At 38.5% G+C, this 15,880-nt stretch overlaps 3 protein-coding genes across 3 annotated transcripts; 2 read left to right on the plus strand and 1 right to left on the minus strand.

Moving 5' to 3' along the window:
* The first annotated feature begins 539 nt into the window (after positions 1-539).
* LOC106155454 (tetraspanin-18-like) lies at positions 540-7,582 on the plus strand. Its single transcript, XM_086994290.1, has 10 exons — positions 540-805; positions 1,347-1,548; positions 2,215-2,285; positions 2,832-3,074; positions 3,949-4,023; positions 4,152-4,262; positions 5,204-5,294; positions 5,775-5,923; positions 6,249-6,332; positions 6,757-7,582. Exons 3-10 carry the CDS (start codon positions 2,223-2,225, stop codon positions 6,871-6,873), a joined length of 933 nt encoding a protein of 310 aa, XP_086850416.1. The 5' UTR covers positions 540-805; positions 1,347-1,548; positions 2,215-2,222; the 3' UTR covers positions 6,874-7,582.
* A 1,081-nt stretch (positions 7,583-8,663) lies between these two features.
* Positions 8,664-10,794, minus strand: LOC106180694 (uncharacterized). The gene is made up of 3 exons (XM_013564769.2): positions 10,630-10,794; positions 10,472-10,506; positions 8,664-9,493 (listed from the first exon to the last, which is right to left on the minus strand). The coding sequence occupies exons 1-3, from the start codon at positions 10,757-10,759 to the stop codon at positions 9,299-9,301; spliced, it is 360 nt and encodes a 119-aa protein (XP_013420223.2). The 5' UTR covers positions 10,760-10,794; the 3' UTR covers positions 8,664-9,298.
* Positions 10,795-11,985: 1,191 nt separating this feature from the next.
* Positions 11,986-15,686, plus strand: LOC106180713 (uncharacterized). The gene is made up of 3 exons (XM_013564791.3): positions 11,986-12,181; positions 12,979-13,058; positions 13,340-15,686. Exons 1-3 carry the CDS (start codon positions 12,106-12,108, stop codon positions 13,538-13,540), a joined length of 357 nt encoding a protein of 118 aa, XP_013420245.2. The 5' UTR covers positions 11,986-12,105; the 3' UTR covers positions 13,541-15,686.
* Positions 15,687-15,880: the final 194 nt, after the last annotated feature.

The following is a 15,880-nucleotide window of genomic DNA, read 5'->3' on the forward strand; positions in this document are numbered from 1 at the left end:
GATCTACGACTGAAGACCGAGCAGTGTTTTTTAAAATGCATCATTTTATCCTGAATTGACATCAGCGTCCTTAACATTCCCCGACAGTGTCTTCAAAGAAAAACGCGCCAAAATCAATCAAGAGTATTGAGCTCGATAATTGCTGTGCATGAAGGATTGTTAATCTTCGTGAGGACGGACAGGTGGCTCTGATTTCCTGAAATCTAACAATTCTCCCACTAATTGGTTCCGAATTGCTTTGCAACGACCCAGAGAAAAAAATACCGACTTTTTTGTTTGAAAAGAAAACAAATTATCAAATACAGGCATATGCATTCGTTTTACCCACAGAGTTTTCTTTAAAACATTACGTCTTCTTCATTATTTCTACTGTTTCCTAGCCTGTAGTACGTTAAGTTTCTCTTGTATTTTGCATTAGGCCTAGCTATCTCCGAGGCTGCATATTCTGACAGGCAAGCACGTGTTGAAAGTAGGTCAAGTCAATAAAACCTTGATATCAAATATAGACCAATAATACAGATACACTTGCTGTACGGCCACACAAACAAACAAGCACAGTGTGTGCGCACAATGCTAGTTGTGGAGCAGACCAAGATACAAGGCCCCGCGCCAAAAGCACACTAGACATTTCTAAACATGCAAGAGGTTAGAATAACCCAGTGAAATGCCGGGCTGTTGTTGAAGTGTGAACCACGCAGACTTTGTAAAAGCGCAGGTCTTGTTCTGGTCGGGTTTATGCACAGTGCGGTGTAATGTACGGCTGGAGCTCTACGTGATCGTCTTAGACCGTTCACTTAATTACAAGGTATGTGAAGGCGCTGTTTGTACCTGTGGGTTGGTGTTACTGTGTGTGTGTGTGTGTGTGTGTGTGTGTGTGTGTGTGAGAGAGAGAGAGAGAGAGAGAGAGAGAGAGAGAGAAGTAGAGAGGGGGAGAAGAGAACGTTCTTGTGTGTGTGAGTGAGAGAGAGAGGGGAGAGAGAGAAAGAAAGAGTCAAGAAACACAGAGAGAGAGAGAGGGAGAGAGAAAATGAGAGAGGAGAGAGAGAGAATGAGAGAGAAGAGAGAGAGAGAGCGAGAGAGAAGAGAGAGGTAGCTCTGGGTACAATACATCAAAGTACATCATACATCCGTACACACAGGGCATAAATATATCAATTGTTGCCACACACATGTACGCGTGACTTACGCACAGCTTTAAGGTATATACAAGTACATATAATCTTCAACCCTGGGGGAAGAGGCATGAAGGGGCCTTGTTCCTTTGTTTGAACTGTACTTTGTGTAGTGTACAGATATCACACCTTATATACCGGCACGTGAACTGAACTGGCCATTTTTATTTACAGCTTCAAGAGTGACAGAGACACAGTGCAAGCATCGCGAGACTTACGTACTCTACTAAGTACATAGACTTTACAGTACCAACATGGAGTTAAAGATGGCAGTGGTTCTACCTGCGATTTCAACCAGCTGAGGGTTAAAATATCAGCACTGACATAATATACAGGTGTTTAACTCCAGTCAGAGAAGACCTTTAACACTTCACAGGTGAGTAGTTGCCGAGAATTTCAGTACACTACCCTGAGGTTCAGAGGTCCAGGGTTCTGGAAACAAGAACAGCACGGGAGGGGGGGGGGGGGGGTTCCAGGGATCTCTGACACAGGGTATAGTGACTTACTCTCTGGCAGCAGCTACCGGTATGAGGCTATACCGCTGTTAACACCCGTGGAATACCATACCTGCTTCTGCTGATCACCTGGTATCTCAGAGATTGAGATATATGTACGTCAGATGTCTTAACATAACAGAGATTACTTTCCAATGAGCTTTGACTCACAGGGTTACTTCAGCTGAAATAAAATTTGAACACGAAGTATGCGGTAGCTACAAGTCTGCATATTTAAGGTGCATTTCCACGTGAAAGTGCGTCAGAAACGAAATCTAAACTTTGGCCTGGTGAAGTACGAAATATAAGGTATGGTATTCTTTTGTGGTTAGGGGGATGCTTAAATTTACAGGACAATTAGATTTTTGCTGTATTAAGATCAATTACTTATCGTTTTCCACATTAAGAAAAATCATATACTTCATACAAATGAAATAATGTCGATTGGGTCCTAGAATTAGGATCGATTGTTCTTCCCAAGACGTGTCGACATCTTTGTGCCTGAGGAATGGTTCTCTCTATTTCATATCAATATTTTTTATTTCTAGGTTCCAGAATGTGGCGGGCTGGGGTGACCTGTATAAAATACGTCCTTCTGATATTGACTGTGTTGATATGTGTAAGTATGACCGTTATCTCTTATCTGTGAAGCTCATACTCAGGCAACTATATAAATAAACAGTTTTTTTTTAATTGTCTCTTATCAACTTTAGTGCTTTATTCTAGAGGCCAACTGAGTGATGAAATTGATTCCCTGCCAAAATCCCTGTTAAAAATGGTTACAAATTAGCTAGAGGCTTATCTTTGAATATCCAATGATAATCAATCCGTTGCCTTAGTATAATATAGTTTTATAGTATGATGAAGGCGTTAAAAGATTAAGATGACGTTATTTGCATGGTTTTTGGCATACGGATGAAATGTACAAATGGAAGTCCGTTATTTTAATTACGAACGTGCAATGAGCTTTGGATTTATCAACAATGATTCATCAAGAACAAATAGATTTAGTAGAACGGTTGATGATAAAATAGATAAATAAAAAATGAAAAAGACAAAGTTCATAAGATGTAAGTCTTTTTGTAGATTTGAGCACCAGCTTTAATTTTTTTTTAATTTGAACCAAATAAATGACATTTTCGTAATTATTATTTGTACATTTCAGTTGCTGGGAGCGGCTCTTCTTGGCTCTGGGTTATGGCTCCTCCTAGACAAGAACGCAAATCATGGAGTTGATCGTCTGCTCAGACTGAACGCTGACATCCAGGGGGAAACCAGCGCATTCAACGTGGGGGGTCTGCTGAAAAGCGGTGCTTATGTTGTAATCGGGACGGGCGGTGTCATATTTGTTATTGGTTTCTTTGGATGTTGTGGAATTATCAAATCTTCGAAGGTGTTATTGAAAGTGGTGAGTCTTAACTTTTTACCGCCTTAGTTCGATGTATTTTCAATTTTTTTAGATAATCCCATGACACAAACTGAAAACCAACTTCGTATTCCCAAATGTATCTTTAACTCATGAGATAATATATATTTTTGCGTCTGTGACGTTTGAGCTATGATTACAATGTTAAGCAACCGACTATTTGTGAGATCCAAAACATTAGGTTATGAAGTTTTTTGTTGATAATTTCACATTTGAAACCTATAGTAAACACACACCGCAAAAAGAAGTATTCTTTATCGGGGTCATGTCGATACTCCCCCGCACCGTTACTTCCCCGCATCATTACTCCCCCGCACCGATAATCCCCCTTAGTAAATTTTTGTATTATGCGCATCGAAACGACCCCACACCGATAGATCCCCGCACCGATACTCCCCCTTATTATAGCCTATCTGTAATTGTGGGGGGAGTATCGGTGCAGGGACGTATAGCATTTATCATTCTATTTGGTTTGGCATTCCGTCGGCCCAGTAGGATCTTTGAAAAGCTTCATCATAATGGTGAATAGCAGAGATCAAAAGCTCTTTTGTCACATTCTTGGATTTTTTTGCTCGCGAGATATCGGACCTTTGTCTCATTGAGACTGAAGAAAATGACCGATATGACACGTCAAAATATCTCTCTTGAGTATAAAAAAGTTGGTGTCACAGGGTCTATTTTCCTTTATTTGCCTTAATTTGCCTCTGATCGGGCATCAAATCGATCAGATTGCACTACAAATTATATGTCACACATGATATAAGCAGTACTGACATTTACATGTAAGTGACAGGTATAAACAGAAATACTTTTTTTATATTTAATGAGAAAAATGTTAATGTTTTTTCCCCTTCAGTTTGCCGTGCTGATGGCCATCATATTACTGGCTGGTATAGCGGGCGCCATACTTGTAGTTATATTCCAGAACAAGGTAAGTGATCCAATGGATTATTATTATTATTATTATTATTATTAAATTTTGAGATTGCATACTAAGGCAATCGATTAATTAATTTATTAGTTAATTTAAGACTAACCAGGTAGTTCATATTCTTCCAGGTGGAGGTAGCAATTCGTAATTACTTAAATACCACCATAGTGGACCAGTACGAGGGACGGCTCAATACATCACAGCCGGCGTCTCTCGCTTGGGACGCAGTCATGATGGGGGTGAGTAGCGAGTGTGTTAGGTGTACGCACATTGTGTAGGGTGAGACAGAAATGCGTTCGCTGCCACAAACTTTGCTCTGGGTTAGACAGAAGTATTAGTTAGTAGAGCACACCAGTGGCGGGTTTGAGGGGGGGGGGGGGGGTCAGGGGGGTCATGATCCCCCCCCCCTTGATTTCTGAAAAAAAAATCGCATCAATGTTTCCCTCTTAAAATCAGAATTTAGACTGGCTGAATTAAAGTTCTAAACCGTGCTTAATGGCCCCTTCTAAATTACCAAAATTTCGGGGTCATTCAGCAGACCCTGAACCCCGCGCCGAGAGGGGGTGAGATGGAGTCGGCTTGGCATCTGCGGACCCCCCTTCAAATAGTCCTAGATCGGCCCCTGCACACATTGTGTGGTTAATGCGTAAACTACTGTATCCGACAGACTTAATATTATGATGATGCCACAGAGGGCATTGTCTGTATGCTTCTAGGTGTATTTCTTTTTATTACATCTATGCTGGCCCTCTGCGACGTAATGTTGTCACCGTTATTTTATTTTATTTTATTTTATTTTTTTTTTTTTTGCCAAGCGTTATTCTGATTGAGGATATGATATAAACCTCGTTGGCTGAAATCGCCAGTTAAGAGCAACAGGTTAGAAAGTGGGGTTCAAAATTACCTGTGAATAATGAAAACCCAACAGAAACTCTAATCCCCCTCCCCCCCTTTTTTATTATTTTATGATACGATTTTATTAATATTTTGAAATCTGTGTAGAAATGATGATGTTACCTATATTTTGTCTGACCAGTGAAAAGATGCGCGAGTTCCAATTTTTTACACACAAGGAAAAATAAGTTATGAATATTATATTTACGTACAGGTGTTATGTGTATTTAAAGAAAACGTGCACGTATAATGTAGCTTGTTGTTTAAAGATTTATCTTATTAACAGATGCGGTGCTGTGGTATTGACGGCGGCGACGACTTCAGATATGCCACCAGATGGGATCACACTATAGTGGACACTGGGAAAGTAGTCCCAGGTGAGTCCCCCCCCCCCCCCCCTCTCTCTCTCTCTCTCTTTCCATTAAATCTCTCTCTCTCTCTCTCTTTCTCTCTCTCTCATACCCCCCTCTCTCAGTGTCCCTTAACTCTCTCTCTTTCTCTCTTCCCCCTCCTTATCTCTCCCTCTCTCTAGTAAAGCCGACTTCTGTTTTGCTGACTTCCCCGCCCTTTCCCTTACGCTTCGTATGTAATGTAAAAAGCACATTTTATATTTGTATATGTAGGAAAACATTGTCATCCCGATTTTACCATTGTTAAGATTATAATTTAATTTAATACTAATGTTAAATGTTAAATATAGTTATAATCCAGTCAGAGAAATAAAATTTCACATTTTCAATAACCGCGTTAAAATTTGGTTTTTAAATTTGGTTAATAAATATACAAAGTTATTGAAAAAGTTCACATCTGTTATACAATGTTCCTTATCGTTTTGTCTTTTTACTTCCCTTTCACAGCGACAGTGCCGCGATTTTGCTGTGAGATGACGGCGGAAGGGAAGGAAAAGTTCCAACTGGGAAAGATGACGTCAATAGATGACAATGACTACGTGGACCTATACGGTTGTGCCACATCACCAAATGACGTCAACTCTAATATACAGACGGTACGAATAGTTATCAGTGTGTTATGTGTATTAATAATTCTGTCAATGTGAACAGAATAACTTTTTACTGTTATGTGTGCACGCTTGTATGTCTAACAAATAAATACTCGTCCTTTTAATTTTCTTTTTTTCTTCTCATATTAATTTCTCACGCTGTTATTTGTAGACAGAGAATAGATAAATGGATACACGAACAAATAAAAAACTAGGATGAAGATACGGAGTGAAAATGTATGAAGAAAAATGAAAAAGCAAGTAATGGTTAGATGTATATTGAATCTTGTATTACTATATACTCGTATGCATCGTATGTTCTCTTTTTCAGGGGTGTTACAATGCAGTGAAACAAGTGATAGAAAACCACCTCGGGTTAGTGATAGGGATCGGGGTAGGAATCGCCCTGTTGGAGGTGAGTGATAAAAAACAACGCATTGGGTTAGTGATATGGGTCGGGATAAGTATAAAAAAATCAGGGACGGAATATGTCCGTTTGTGGTTTGGTGTGTTTTCGGACTTAATTGGTATTTATTTAAGCACTGCTATAGTGACGTCATTAGACATATTTCGGATCGAAGTGAGTACTTATGTGAGCCTGACTAGATACTTCAGTACAAAGTAAGCAACATGCTCTATTGTTAGACTTCATAATTATATGTTCTAACTTCAAGAAAGAGAAGAAATTTTTAGTTTTTTGAGATTTTAAACGTTTGCAGTTTTTTCTTCCATTAGCTGATGGTCAAACCAATTATTTTCCCATTTTGAGTTAAAGTAACCATTATTGTACCACAAGGTAACTTCTTTCACCTGAAAATGCTCCTCTGTTATATTTACAGCTGTTGATCATAATATTTTCCTGCTGGTTGTCTTGCTGTTATAACAAGGAGGACGAGGACGATTACAAATACGAGAAACCCATGTCTACAATGGAGGAGGAGACGGCGAACATTTAACATAGAACATGGAGGCAAGTCACGTGATCACAAGACACGTGATCAATGTCAATTCAAAGTGATCCCAAAGGCTGGTGATGATACGAGAATTGACCTCCTGGTTTTCCAGAAACGAGAAAGGTTTTTGAATGAATATTCGACACCTGTATACTACCACGAGGCCACCTTGGAATGGGGGATTATAAATGCCTAAGGAGAGGCGGCTTTTAAATCAGCTTTTCACAGTGAAAAGTTTATACTGGTACAGGTACTTCAATGTCTTCAGAGGAGTCGTTAAGGGCTCAATGATTGAAAGGAGCTTTGCGTAAGGTAGTGACGTCACGATTAAAATAGGAGTGTAAAATCACTATGTACATTAAACCACAAAGGAAGACATATCACAAATTGACGAAAGGAAAAGCTACATATCACGTTGTTTTATTCTAAACATATATCGCAATAGAAGACGTTCGTTAGCAAGACAGTTGAATGCAAGAAGCGACCCACTGGTATTTGTATTATAACTATGATAAATAAGTGAATGATGATACGACATATTTTTTACAAGGATGAAGCCTTTCGGTCATTTCCTGGTCGTCTTTTGACTGAGTTGTGAGATGGTTACCCTTGCCAATTCGGACAGATAAAGTCACATTCGGGGTCCCATATCAGAGGGATGATCATCGCATGATGAAGCCACGTGATCTGTGACGCGGGTGCAGGTTTCCTCAGTTTAGGCCACACTTTTTTAATTTTATGGATGACATCCTGCGCGCGCACGGATTTTCGCCCGTTCTCCAAAAAAAAAAAAAAAAAAAAGCCCCCCCCCCAGCCCCCAACGAAGTCGGTTGTCGCAAACATTGTTATTGAATTTGCAAGGAAATGAGCTTTCTGCGCATGCGTATTTTCGCCACGTGGAAATGCGGCCACTTTGCTGTCAAATTCATCTCTAGGATTACTTTCAAATTACACAACAATAAAAGCCATAAAAAGAACGGGCGCCATCGTTTTGGATTGGTATGCTATTGATATTGGGCATGGAGATATCCCCTTTTTACAATTGTGCGAAAGGCTGGCGGCGGCCGAAACATTTCTGTGACATTCTGTATAAAGCAGCACATTAATACCAGGTTTTCTGTAGCGAAAAAAGGGTCGACAAGGGCGTCGAGGTATTTGGTGGGCTGAAGGTCGGACAGGCCACCTGACAGTTTCGCAGCTTCGTGTGAGTTGAAGTTGACAAAATGGCATCGTCTGAAATGACCTTTAATAGATTTGGTAGTATTAAGCATATCTTTGCATCATTTTTTAAACATTTCTGTGAAGTGTTCAAAATGTTTTAATATTCTGAGAATACAAATAAAGACACTGTTTGATTGATATTTGTTTTATTGATTGCTATACCAAATGAATGCATGAAATAACCTTAAATAGATTTGGTAATATGAAGTATATCAATTCATGACCTTTTTTTTTACATTTCTACGAAGTATTCACAATGCTTTAATATTTTGAAAGCATGGATAAAGACATATTGTTAGTTTGATACGTGTTTCTGTGGTTAAATTTGTGTTTCCAGCTGTGTACTGACAGCATTCCTTTACTTAAGCCGTTTTTTTTTTTGGACTGTTTTTTTTTTTTTCGCCCTCTCGCACCGATTTTGGGGTACCCAGAGGATGTCATCCATAAAAATAAAAAAGTGTGGCCTTAAGACCAAGAATGGATTACACGAACCCAGTAACGGGAAAATTGTACTGACACACATGTACAGCTAGGATTATAGCTGTTGGATAATTAAAAAACAAACACAACAAGACATTTCAAAATATGTCTGTATTAAATACCGTACATACTGTAGTTTATTTATTTTCAAGTAAAATGTCACATATGTAATATTGAGGATCCCCTCTTATGTATAGTTTCACAGGCAGGTTCTTGCAGAGCATATAGACAGACGACAGTATGTATTGTATAGTAATGCACGAGTGAGCGTGGCGGTCTTCGTGTGTGCGTTTTTTTTAATATACATACAGTAGTAGCATTCAAACTTTGATGCTCTAGAAAAACACTTGCTAAAACAGAGTTGAAGTGGCATGTATGTGTTTTTATAATTATGTTACATACAAAAAGAAAATGAACCCGCGAGATGCGTCATTTAATTTCGAAAATAGCACTTAATTTAAGCATGTTTGGATGTCTGCGTACAGTAGCATTATACTAATGAGAAATGAATCACAAAAGAATTTCTACGTCATATCACGTCATATTTGCTTTCACAAATAATGTCATGTAAAATAATAAAAATAATAGTAAAACATTATTTCGCAGTATATCAGGGTTTTATTATTTATAATAATTACTCAGAATGTGTCCGTGTTGACAAAAGCCCCGTCTTCTCACTGCGTACAGGGTGAGCAGCAGACGACACCTACATCTGCGCGCGCATCTTTCACAGTTTTCCCATTCGCGCCAACTTGGCCATGAGCTGCTCCAGGCAGTGTTCAATGGCGCCGCTGCGGGAACTTTTCGTGGCGGATTCGCTAATTTGAGTGCAATCAGTGCACTGAGCTCGCCACTTCCACTTCCAGCCGCTCACTCTACCATGAACGCTGTAGTTGACTCTGCACCCAGGTTTCCGCTCAATCTAAAGGCAATGGGATATTTTTTTTTTCAGTCGAAATGAAAATAATTTTCCTTCAAGGTTTCAGTAACCATTTTCCGTGCATATAAACTAACGGCATGTGCTGTGTTTACTGCAATTTAAATAGAAATTATCGGTATAACAAATTTACGCATGCTGCTCCACTTTCTTTTGGACGCAAGCGAAATACCAAACATTTATGAGTGTAATGAGTGTAATCTGTGAGATCATACATGTATGGAACAGGTACGTTCCATTATTCTGTTTGAAAAGCTCAATAACCCAGAAATTATCAAGTTGGAATACCATGCTAATCATATATAGATGTATTATACTTTACTAACTATAACGTCTCCTATACCAGAAGGGAACAGCTCAACACTTGGAACTTGCATTTTTAATTATTATTCTAGCAAAAAGCACAATTAAATACATGTAAATTAGTATTATTACTATTATTATTATTTTGCTTCCAAATTTGTGAGAAACAACTGAACAGATTCAGATGCTTCGAAGCTGAATCCAAGCTACATGTACATGTATGCGATTGGCATACATGCGCTAGTCAGAAATGAGAAAATGTGAGTAGCGTAGACGATTACGTAGGTAAATGCTACATCCGCAAACTTGTAACCCACTTCTGTGTAGCATATGGTACATTTGTATTTCACTTAAAGATAGTAAAATCATTTTAGTTAAGCAGCCTGCAAGTTTGCGAAGGGAATTACCGTACTTTTGCCTGCCATGCCCAGTTGTAAACGCACGCTTTTTTTCGCCATAGCTGTTTTTGTACAACACAGACAAAAATAAACTCAAATTTCTCAAAAAAAAAAAAAATAATAATAATAATAATAAAAAAAAAAAAAACAAAACTTATAACTAAGTGATGTGGAAAACGCCTCGTCAGAAACTATTTAATGACTTAATTTGTTAACTCTCTCTCTCTCTCTCTCTCTCAGTATAACTCATGCAGTAACTTACCGATCCACTCAAGGCATCACAGGCACACACTAGAGCTGGAAGAAGAAAAAGACTCAAATTCACTCAGTGTTGAACAATTGATAACTAAAATCACTCACATGCAGAAACATAAATTAATCACGCAGTTAAAAACAAAATGAATAAATGTCAGAACTTACCCAGCAGCAAAAGAACTGCAATGCAAGCACTTGTCAGTCTACCTCCCATGTCTGTTATGGCTGTTGTGTTCTCTTTTGTTCGGAATTGAGAGCAGTCGTTGTTTTTATACAGCACGACGGTCGTTCCCATCTGACATGCGAGGTCATCAGGTCAAATTATGGGTGTACGGCAACCAGGGCAGTCATTATCAACTACAACGTTTTTTGCTGTTTTGATTTGTATAAAACTCAAGCTCTTTAATTGCACATGCTGTCCTAGTGATTTTTGCCTTTGATGTTATCATTTCAATTTATTAGTACATATCATTTACGGCTGTGTTCAATTTATGAATCAGCGGGAACCCGGGTTCTGGGAAGATTATTGTGGTGTTCCCTTTTTTATGAACCCGGATTTCAGGTCGGAGAGCGCTTTGAGAGAGCAAAAACATAAAGAGTTGTTTAGGACTTTTATATGTAGCCTACTGGGTAAAAATATGGCCCAGATTTTTAAAATAAACTTTCTAAAAATATAGTAGGCCTTAAAGCTTGCGAATGGTATTTTTACTACTGGAAATTTTTCAACGTATATAGAAATAAGTATTGTCGTCGGAGAAGTTATAGACATTTTCGATATAAACTTTTTTCTCATTGAAGCGGTCACACAAATAAAAATAAATTTCTGTAAATTACAAGTTGGCGTGCATTTTATAAGAACATGTATCAGCGTTCTAGAGCAGGCCAGGGCTTAGTAAAAAGTTGCAAAATTTTGAAGGAAATTGGAAATGAATTTGAAAATCCTCCTCAGCAAAAGCAGTCGGACAAGTCGCCCCAGGGGATAGTGCCTTCCTATACAAATTGGTTACTGAGTGTACCATTTACAAAAGCAGAGGGCGCAGTGAAAGGATCTGGTGCCCTTAATCCCGAGGTCCTAGGATTGAAGCCTAGCTAGCTTCTGGACAAGTTAACTTTTCCTGTCTTCTAAGACATATGGTTAACCCATTTCCTTTACCAAGCGAAGGTGAAAAATCCTGGTTCTCGAATTTCAGGACATGTTTTCAGATATCACCAGCTTTTGACAATCCTATTTAATGTGACGAATGAAGATTAGGGTAAAAAATGTGTGTCCTGGAGAAGGCTTGTACAGAGGGGGTTTCGACCGTTTCTTTTCAATTTGCACTACATGAAACCACTAAATATATTTTAATTGTGATTTGAATTGAAGAGAAATTATCTTGAATTTTACTGTTCGTGTATATACAATTATCATACACACACCTAGAAAAAAAAACGTTTCAGTTCAAAAATTTAAAATACATTGTGCAGTAATGGACACCCCCCTTAAATCTCCTCATATGGAAAACATTTAAGAGCAACTTCAATTCCTGTCTGTGGTACTGTGTTTGGAAGTGGAGAGCGCAGTACGCTGAATTCCCGCCTCAACTTGGTCGCTCTACAATTATCTTTTAAGATAAAACTTTCGAGACTCATTGCAACGCCATGGCTCGCGTTCCCTTGCTGCTAGCTGTGGTCGTGTTGGTGGTGGTAACGTGTCAAAGCCCGGTACAAGGATCATGTAAGTAGAACAGTGCGTGCGTAGAGTTTTTCCAGGGTTTGTTATGGAAGGCGTAGGCCTACAGTCATGTAAGTACTTGAAGTTGCAACGGCTGGTTTTTTCGCAGCTCTAGATCTTCCATTAGCTTTCTCAATCACGCTCTCGCGCACACACATTCACAATTGAGAGAGAAAGAGAGAGAGAGAGAGGGAGAGAGAGAGAGAAGAGAGACAGCGAGAGAGAGGAGAGAGAGAGATAGAGAGAGCGAGAGAGTTGGAGGGAAGAGAGAGAGAAAGAGAAAGAAAGAGAGAAAACGACAGCGAAATTTCCTTTCTTGATTTCAACGCAGTGGCAGGTAGTAGGAAAATGACAACATTAAATACAATTCGTTCATCCATGCTTTCTATTAGATTAAAGTTAACGCAATCCCTCGCAATCCATAGCATAAATTTCATATATTAATTTTTTTAAATTATTAAAATAAGTGCAGATCAAACATCCTTCAAACATCGGTCAGGAAAGACACATCTTATTCACATTAAGTCCCGGGTTGAAAATGATGAGTAACGCCGTGGGAACGTAGCGGTCCCGGACCATAGCTCCACACTCATAGCGTCATAACATAACTCTCCGGGAGTTTTTCTAACCATCATTGTTATTCACTTGAAAACTGAAGCATTTTTTTTTTCAATTTTGTGACCGTAGTATCTTTGTAAATACTTTTTTTTTTTGTAATAGCATTTATGACTGGATTTGAAAATCCCCAGCAAATATTATTTATTTATTTATTTATTTATTTATTTATTTATTTGTTCCAGCGTTCACGCTCCAGGGGTTGATAGCCTTGTTAAGGGGAGGAGTAAGGATTGCTGACCAACTCACTGGTATAAATGGACAGGTGAGTCTCTCTCTCTCTCTCTCTCTCTCTCTCCAATAATTTGGTCGATATCTCCCCGTAAGCATGCCCCTTCGGCCCTTCGTACAGTCATGTTTTTTTTATTACTGTAAATAAATCTTCCTTTTAAATCTTTATTTTTTTTAAATATCTGTTTTATCAAACCGATGTTCACATTCTTAAAAGGGATTATCAGTGATTTACATGCACTATTTATCATTACTTATTTAATGAAGAGCAATAAAAACCCGGTGCTATCTAACGCAAGTGTAAATTTGTTCCAGGTGGATCGCGGAAATAACTGCGCCATCAACTGGAACGTGAACATCTACCCCGGCTTTAAGGTTCGCTGGATGGGTGTCTGTGTGGACACGTGCACGGGGGTGACCAGCGTCTCCAAGAAAAACTCCAGAAGTGGCGCTCTCGAGCATTGCCTGGAAGATATTTACACGAAGATGGCAAGAAGAGGCCTTCTCACCGGTTAAAGCTGCATACAAAGTCAATTTTTTGTCACAAAAACCAACCAAATGCCAGCGTATAGTTTCAAGTAGTATAACTATAACTAAGAGAATTACCAAAAGGCATTGTTTAATTTTACCTGAAAATGATGTTTGAATTGATTTTTCTGCTAGCATTTTATGCTGTATGTCAATGGAGCGGAAAAGTAGGTCACGAAAGTAGGTTAAATTTCCGACCAAAAATTAAAAAAAAGGAGCAGTCTAAAGCTCTTTTATGGCTGATCGAGTGATCTATTCAGTTTATCCCTTGGCATGTCGTATAAGAAACTAGTAGAAGTGGTTTACATGTGTTACTGGGAATCCACGCTCCACCGATGCTCGGTTCGTATGTACCTTTAAAGTAGCTTAGCGCGTTTGTCTTTCTTAATAATGTTCGTAAAGGGCGTCCCTTAAACTGAACTATTCATTTTGCAAATATGGCTTCATTTATTTAAAAACTGTATTCTGTAATATGATTATTCGTCTGTTTTGCAAATACGTGCTTTACAAATTTTCAAAATAAATAAATAAATAAAATAATTGATATTTTTGACAAAAGATTTGGTTGTACATCATAAAGTGCAGAAACCGGGCAGAGAAGGCCTTGGAATAGGATTGTCCACCCCACACCCACCGGCTGCCATTTTTTTTTTTTTAATTTTTTTTTAAAACAATGTTTATTCATAGGAAATGGAGGCAAAGCGCTAAAAGCATTAGATGCTCTCTATGTAGAACAAAATTAACGTACACAACTAAATGCAAACATTAAAGATCAGATTTCAGTATTGGAACACAAAAGTTAGCAGAAATAATTAAATACAGAAAGAAAGTGCCGTGTTAGTGTGGATTTTTTTCTGATCACACAAATTAACTGTAAATGTTTGCATCATCTGATAAATGCAGGGTGTTCTTAAATATTACCCTAAAAACGCCGAGCGGCCAAGTAATAATGTTTGCTCGATCGATAGCCATATATTAAAAAAAAGAAAAAGTTACCACTAAGGGTGCATTCCCAGAGATTTAGATCGATCCAGAGATTTAGATTTAGATCGACCTAACTCCCTGGGGGTTCACGCTCAATTGCAGTCAACCGAGCGCGCACCATAGTTAATTACCCCCTTACAGCTTTTAGTAGGCGGGACAGACGCTTAAGCCGGCTAAGCTGACAGTAATCTAGTGAGACTTCCCTCAGGGATAGATCGATCTAAAATCTATGGGAATAGAGTCTAAGATTGGGTTCCCATACCTAGATCGATCTAACAGGATCGGTCCATCTCCTAGGGGTTTATTGCTAAATTACTTTCAGCTTTAGCGGTTTAGATGTTTGGCCAACTTAAGCTGCTAAACGATATTTAATTACCCCCTATCAACTTCAGTAGGTGCGACAGACATCTAAGCCGTCTAAGTAAAATGAAATTTAGCAAGAATCCCCTAGGAGATAGATCGATCCAAAGTTAGTACGATATGCTCTGGGAATGGTCCCATAGATTACCGCCCACCCCTGTTAAAGCAATGAAAAAAGTGACAAAATAAAGAAAACATTTGCGGTCAACTTAATTTCTTTACAAGAATTGCGAAAAATACAGTGGTTCGAATATGACAAATTTGGCTCTAAAAATTGAGCCTTAAGAAATTCACAGTAGATAACTTATAGGTTGATACTAATCGTTGTGTGATGACGTCTAAAAGTTGAGACTGACACAGCTATACAATGGAGTAACCCGTCTGAACCTGCTTTTGAAGCGTAGAACTCCGATACAAACATGAATCAAAAGGTTTAGTGGATAAAAATGATACTAACAAACAATTTCAATTAGAACATTTTAAGAAAAGGGAAAAGTTTTGTTTCCATGTGTTCATTTCCCCTTCCGGTCTACTATTTCCGGGACCATGGCTCTACACTTTATGAAATAAGTCAATCTGTAGACACATAAGGTTTATAACGTCATCACATTACATGAGCTGTAGTACAGAAATCATGATCAGCACTTGACTTTCAGGGCTTCAAAAATATTTCAAATGTGTCATCACAGTTATATATGCCATAGCCTGTATCTTAGTAAACTGTTACGGCATAACCTTTTGTAAAAATGTTTTAGATACCGTACCGTAATAAAGATCATTATTGTCAAAATCAGAGTCCAGTTTTTACAACCGAGTTTATTGCACCAAAAGTACAATTCACCACTTTTCATTGCTTATTTCAATCCGTAACCTGAAAGAAATAAAGTGTTGTTCGTCGATTATAAAAATTGAGTAAAATTGTATCAGAGATTCAGTATCAGAAGTAACCGCGCGCCATTTGATGTAACGTCATGCCCTCTATAT

Source organism: Lingula anatina, chromosome 8 (assembly GCF_051362555.1).
Source record: "Lingula anatina isolate TDL-2025a chromosome 8, LinAna3.0, whole genome shotgun sequence".
In the NCBI taxonomy this organism is placed as follows: domain Eukaryota; kingdom Metazoa; phylum Brachiopoda; class Lingulata; order Lingulida; family Lingulidae; genus Lingula; species Lingula anatina.

Excerpts from the sequence above, each read along its gene's own strand:
- LOC106155454 (XM_086994290.1), top strand. The coding sequence starts at position 2,223 with ATGTGGCGGGCTGGGGTGACCTGTATAAAATACGTCCTTCTGATATTG. Across the intron at positions 5,295-5,774 it reads CACTGGGAAAGTAGTCCCAG|CGACAGTGCCGCGATTTTGC; the intron begins GTGAGTCCCCCC and ends TCCCTTTCACAG. Across the intron at positions 6,333-6,756 it reads TAGGAATCGCCCTGTTGGAG|CTGTTGATCATAATATTTTC; the intron begins GTGAGTGATAAA and ends TTATATTTACAG.
- LOC106180694 (XM_013564769.2), bottom strand. The coding sequence starts at position 10,759 with ATGGGAACGACCGTCGTGCTGTATAAAAACAACGACTGCTCTCAATTC. Across the intron at positions 10,507-10,629 it reads TGCAGTTCTTTTGCTGCTGG|CTCTAGTGTGTGCCTGTGAT; the intron begins GTAAGTTCTGAC and ends TTCTTCTTCCAG. Across the intron at positions 9,494-10,471 it reads GTGATGCCTTGAGTGGATCG|ATTGAGCGGAAACCTGGGTG; the intron begins GTAAGTTACTGC and ends CATTGCCTTTAG.
- LOC106180713 (XM_013564791.3), top strand. The coding sequence starts at position 12,106 with ATGGCTCGCGTTCCCTTGCTGCTAGCTGTGGTCGTGTTGGTGGTGGTA. Across the intron at positions 12,182-12,978 it reads AAGCCCGGTACAAGGATCAT|CGTTCACGCTCCAGGGGTTG; the intron begins GTAAGTAGAACA and ends TATTTGTTCCAG. Across the intron at positions 13,059-13,339 it reads TCACTGGTATAAATGGACAG|GTGGATCGCGGAAATAACTG; the intron begins GTGAGTCTCTCT and ends AATTTGTTCCAG.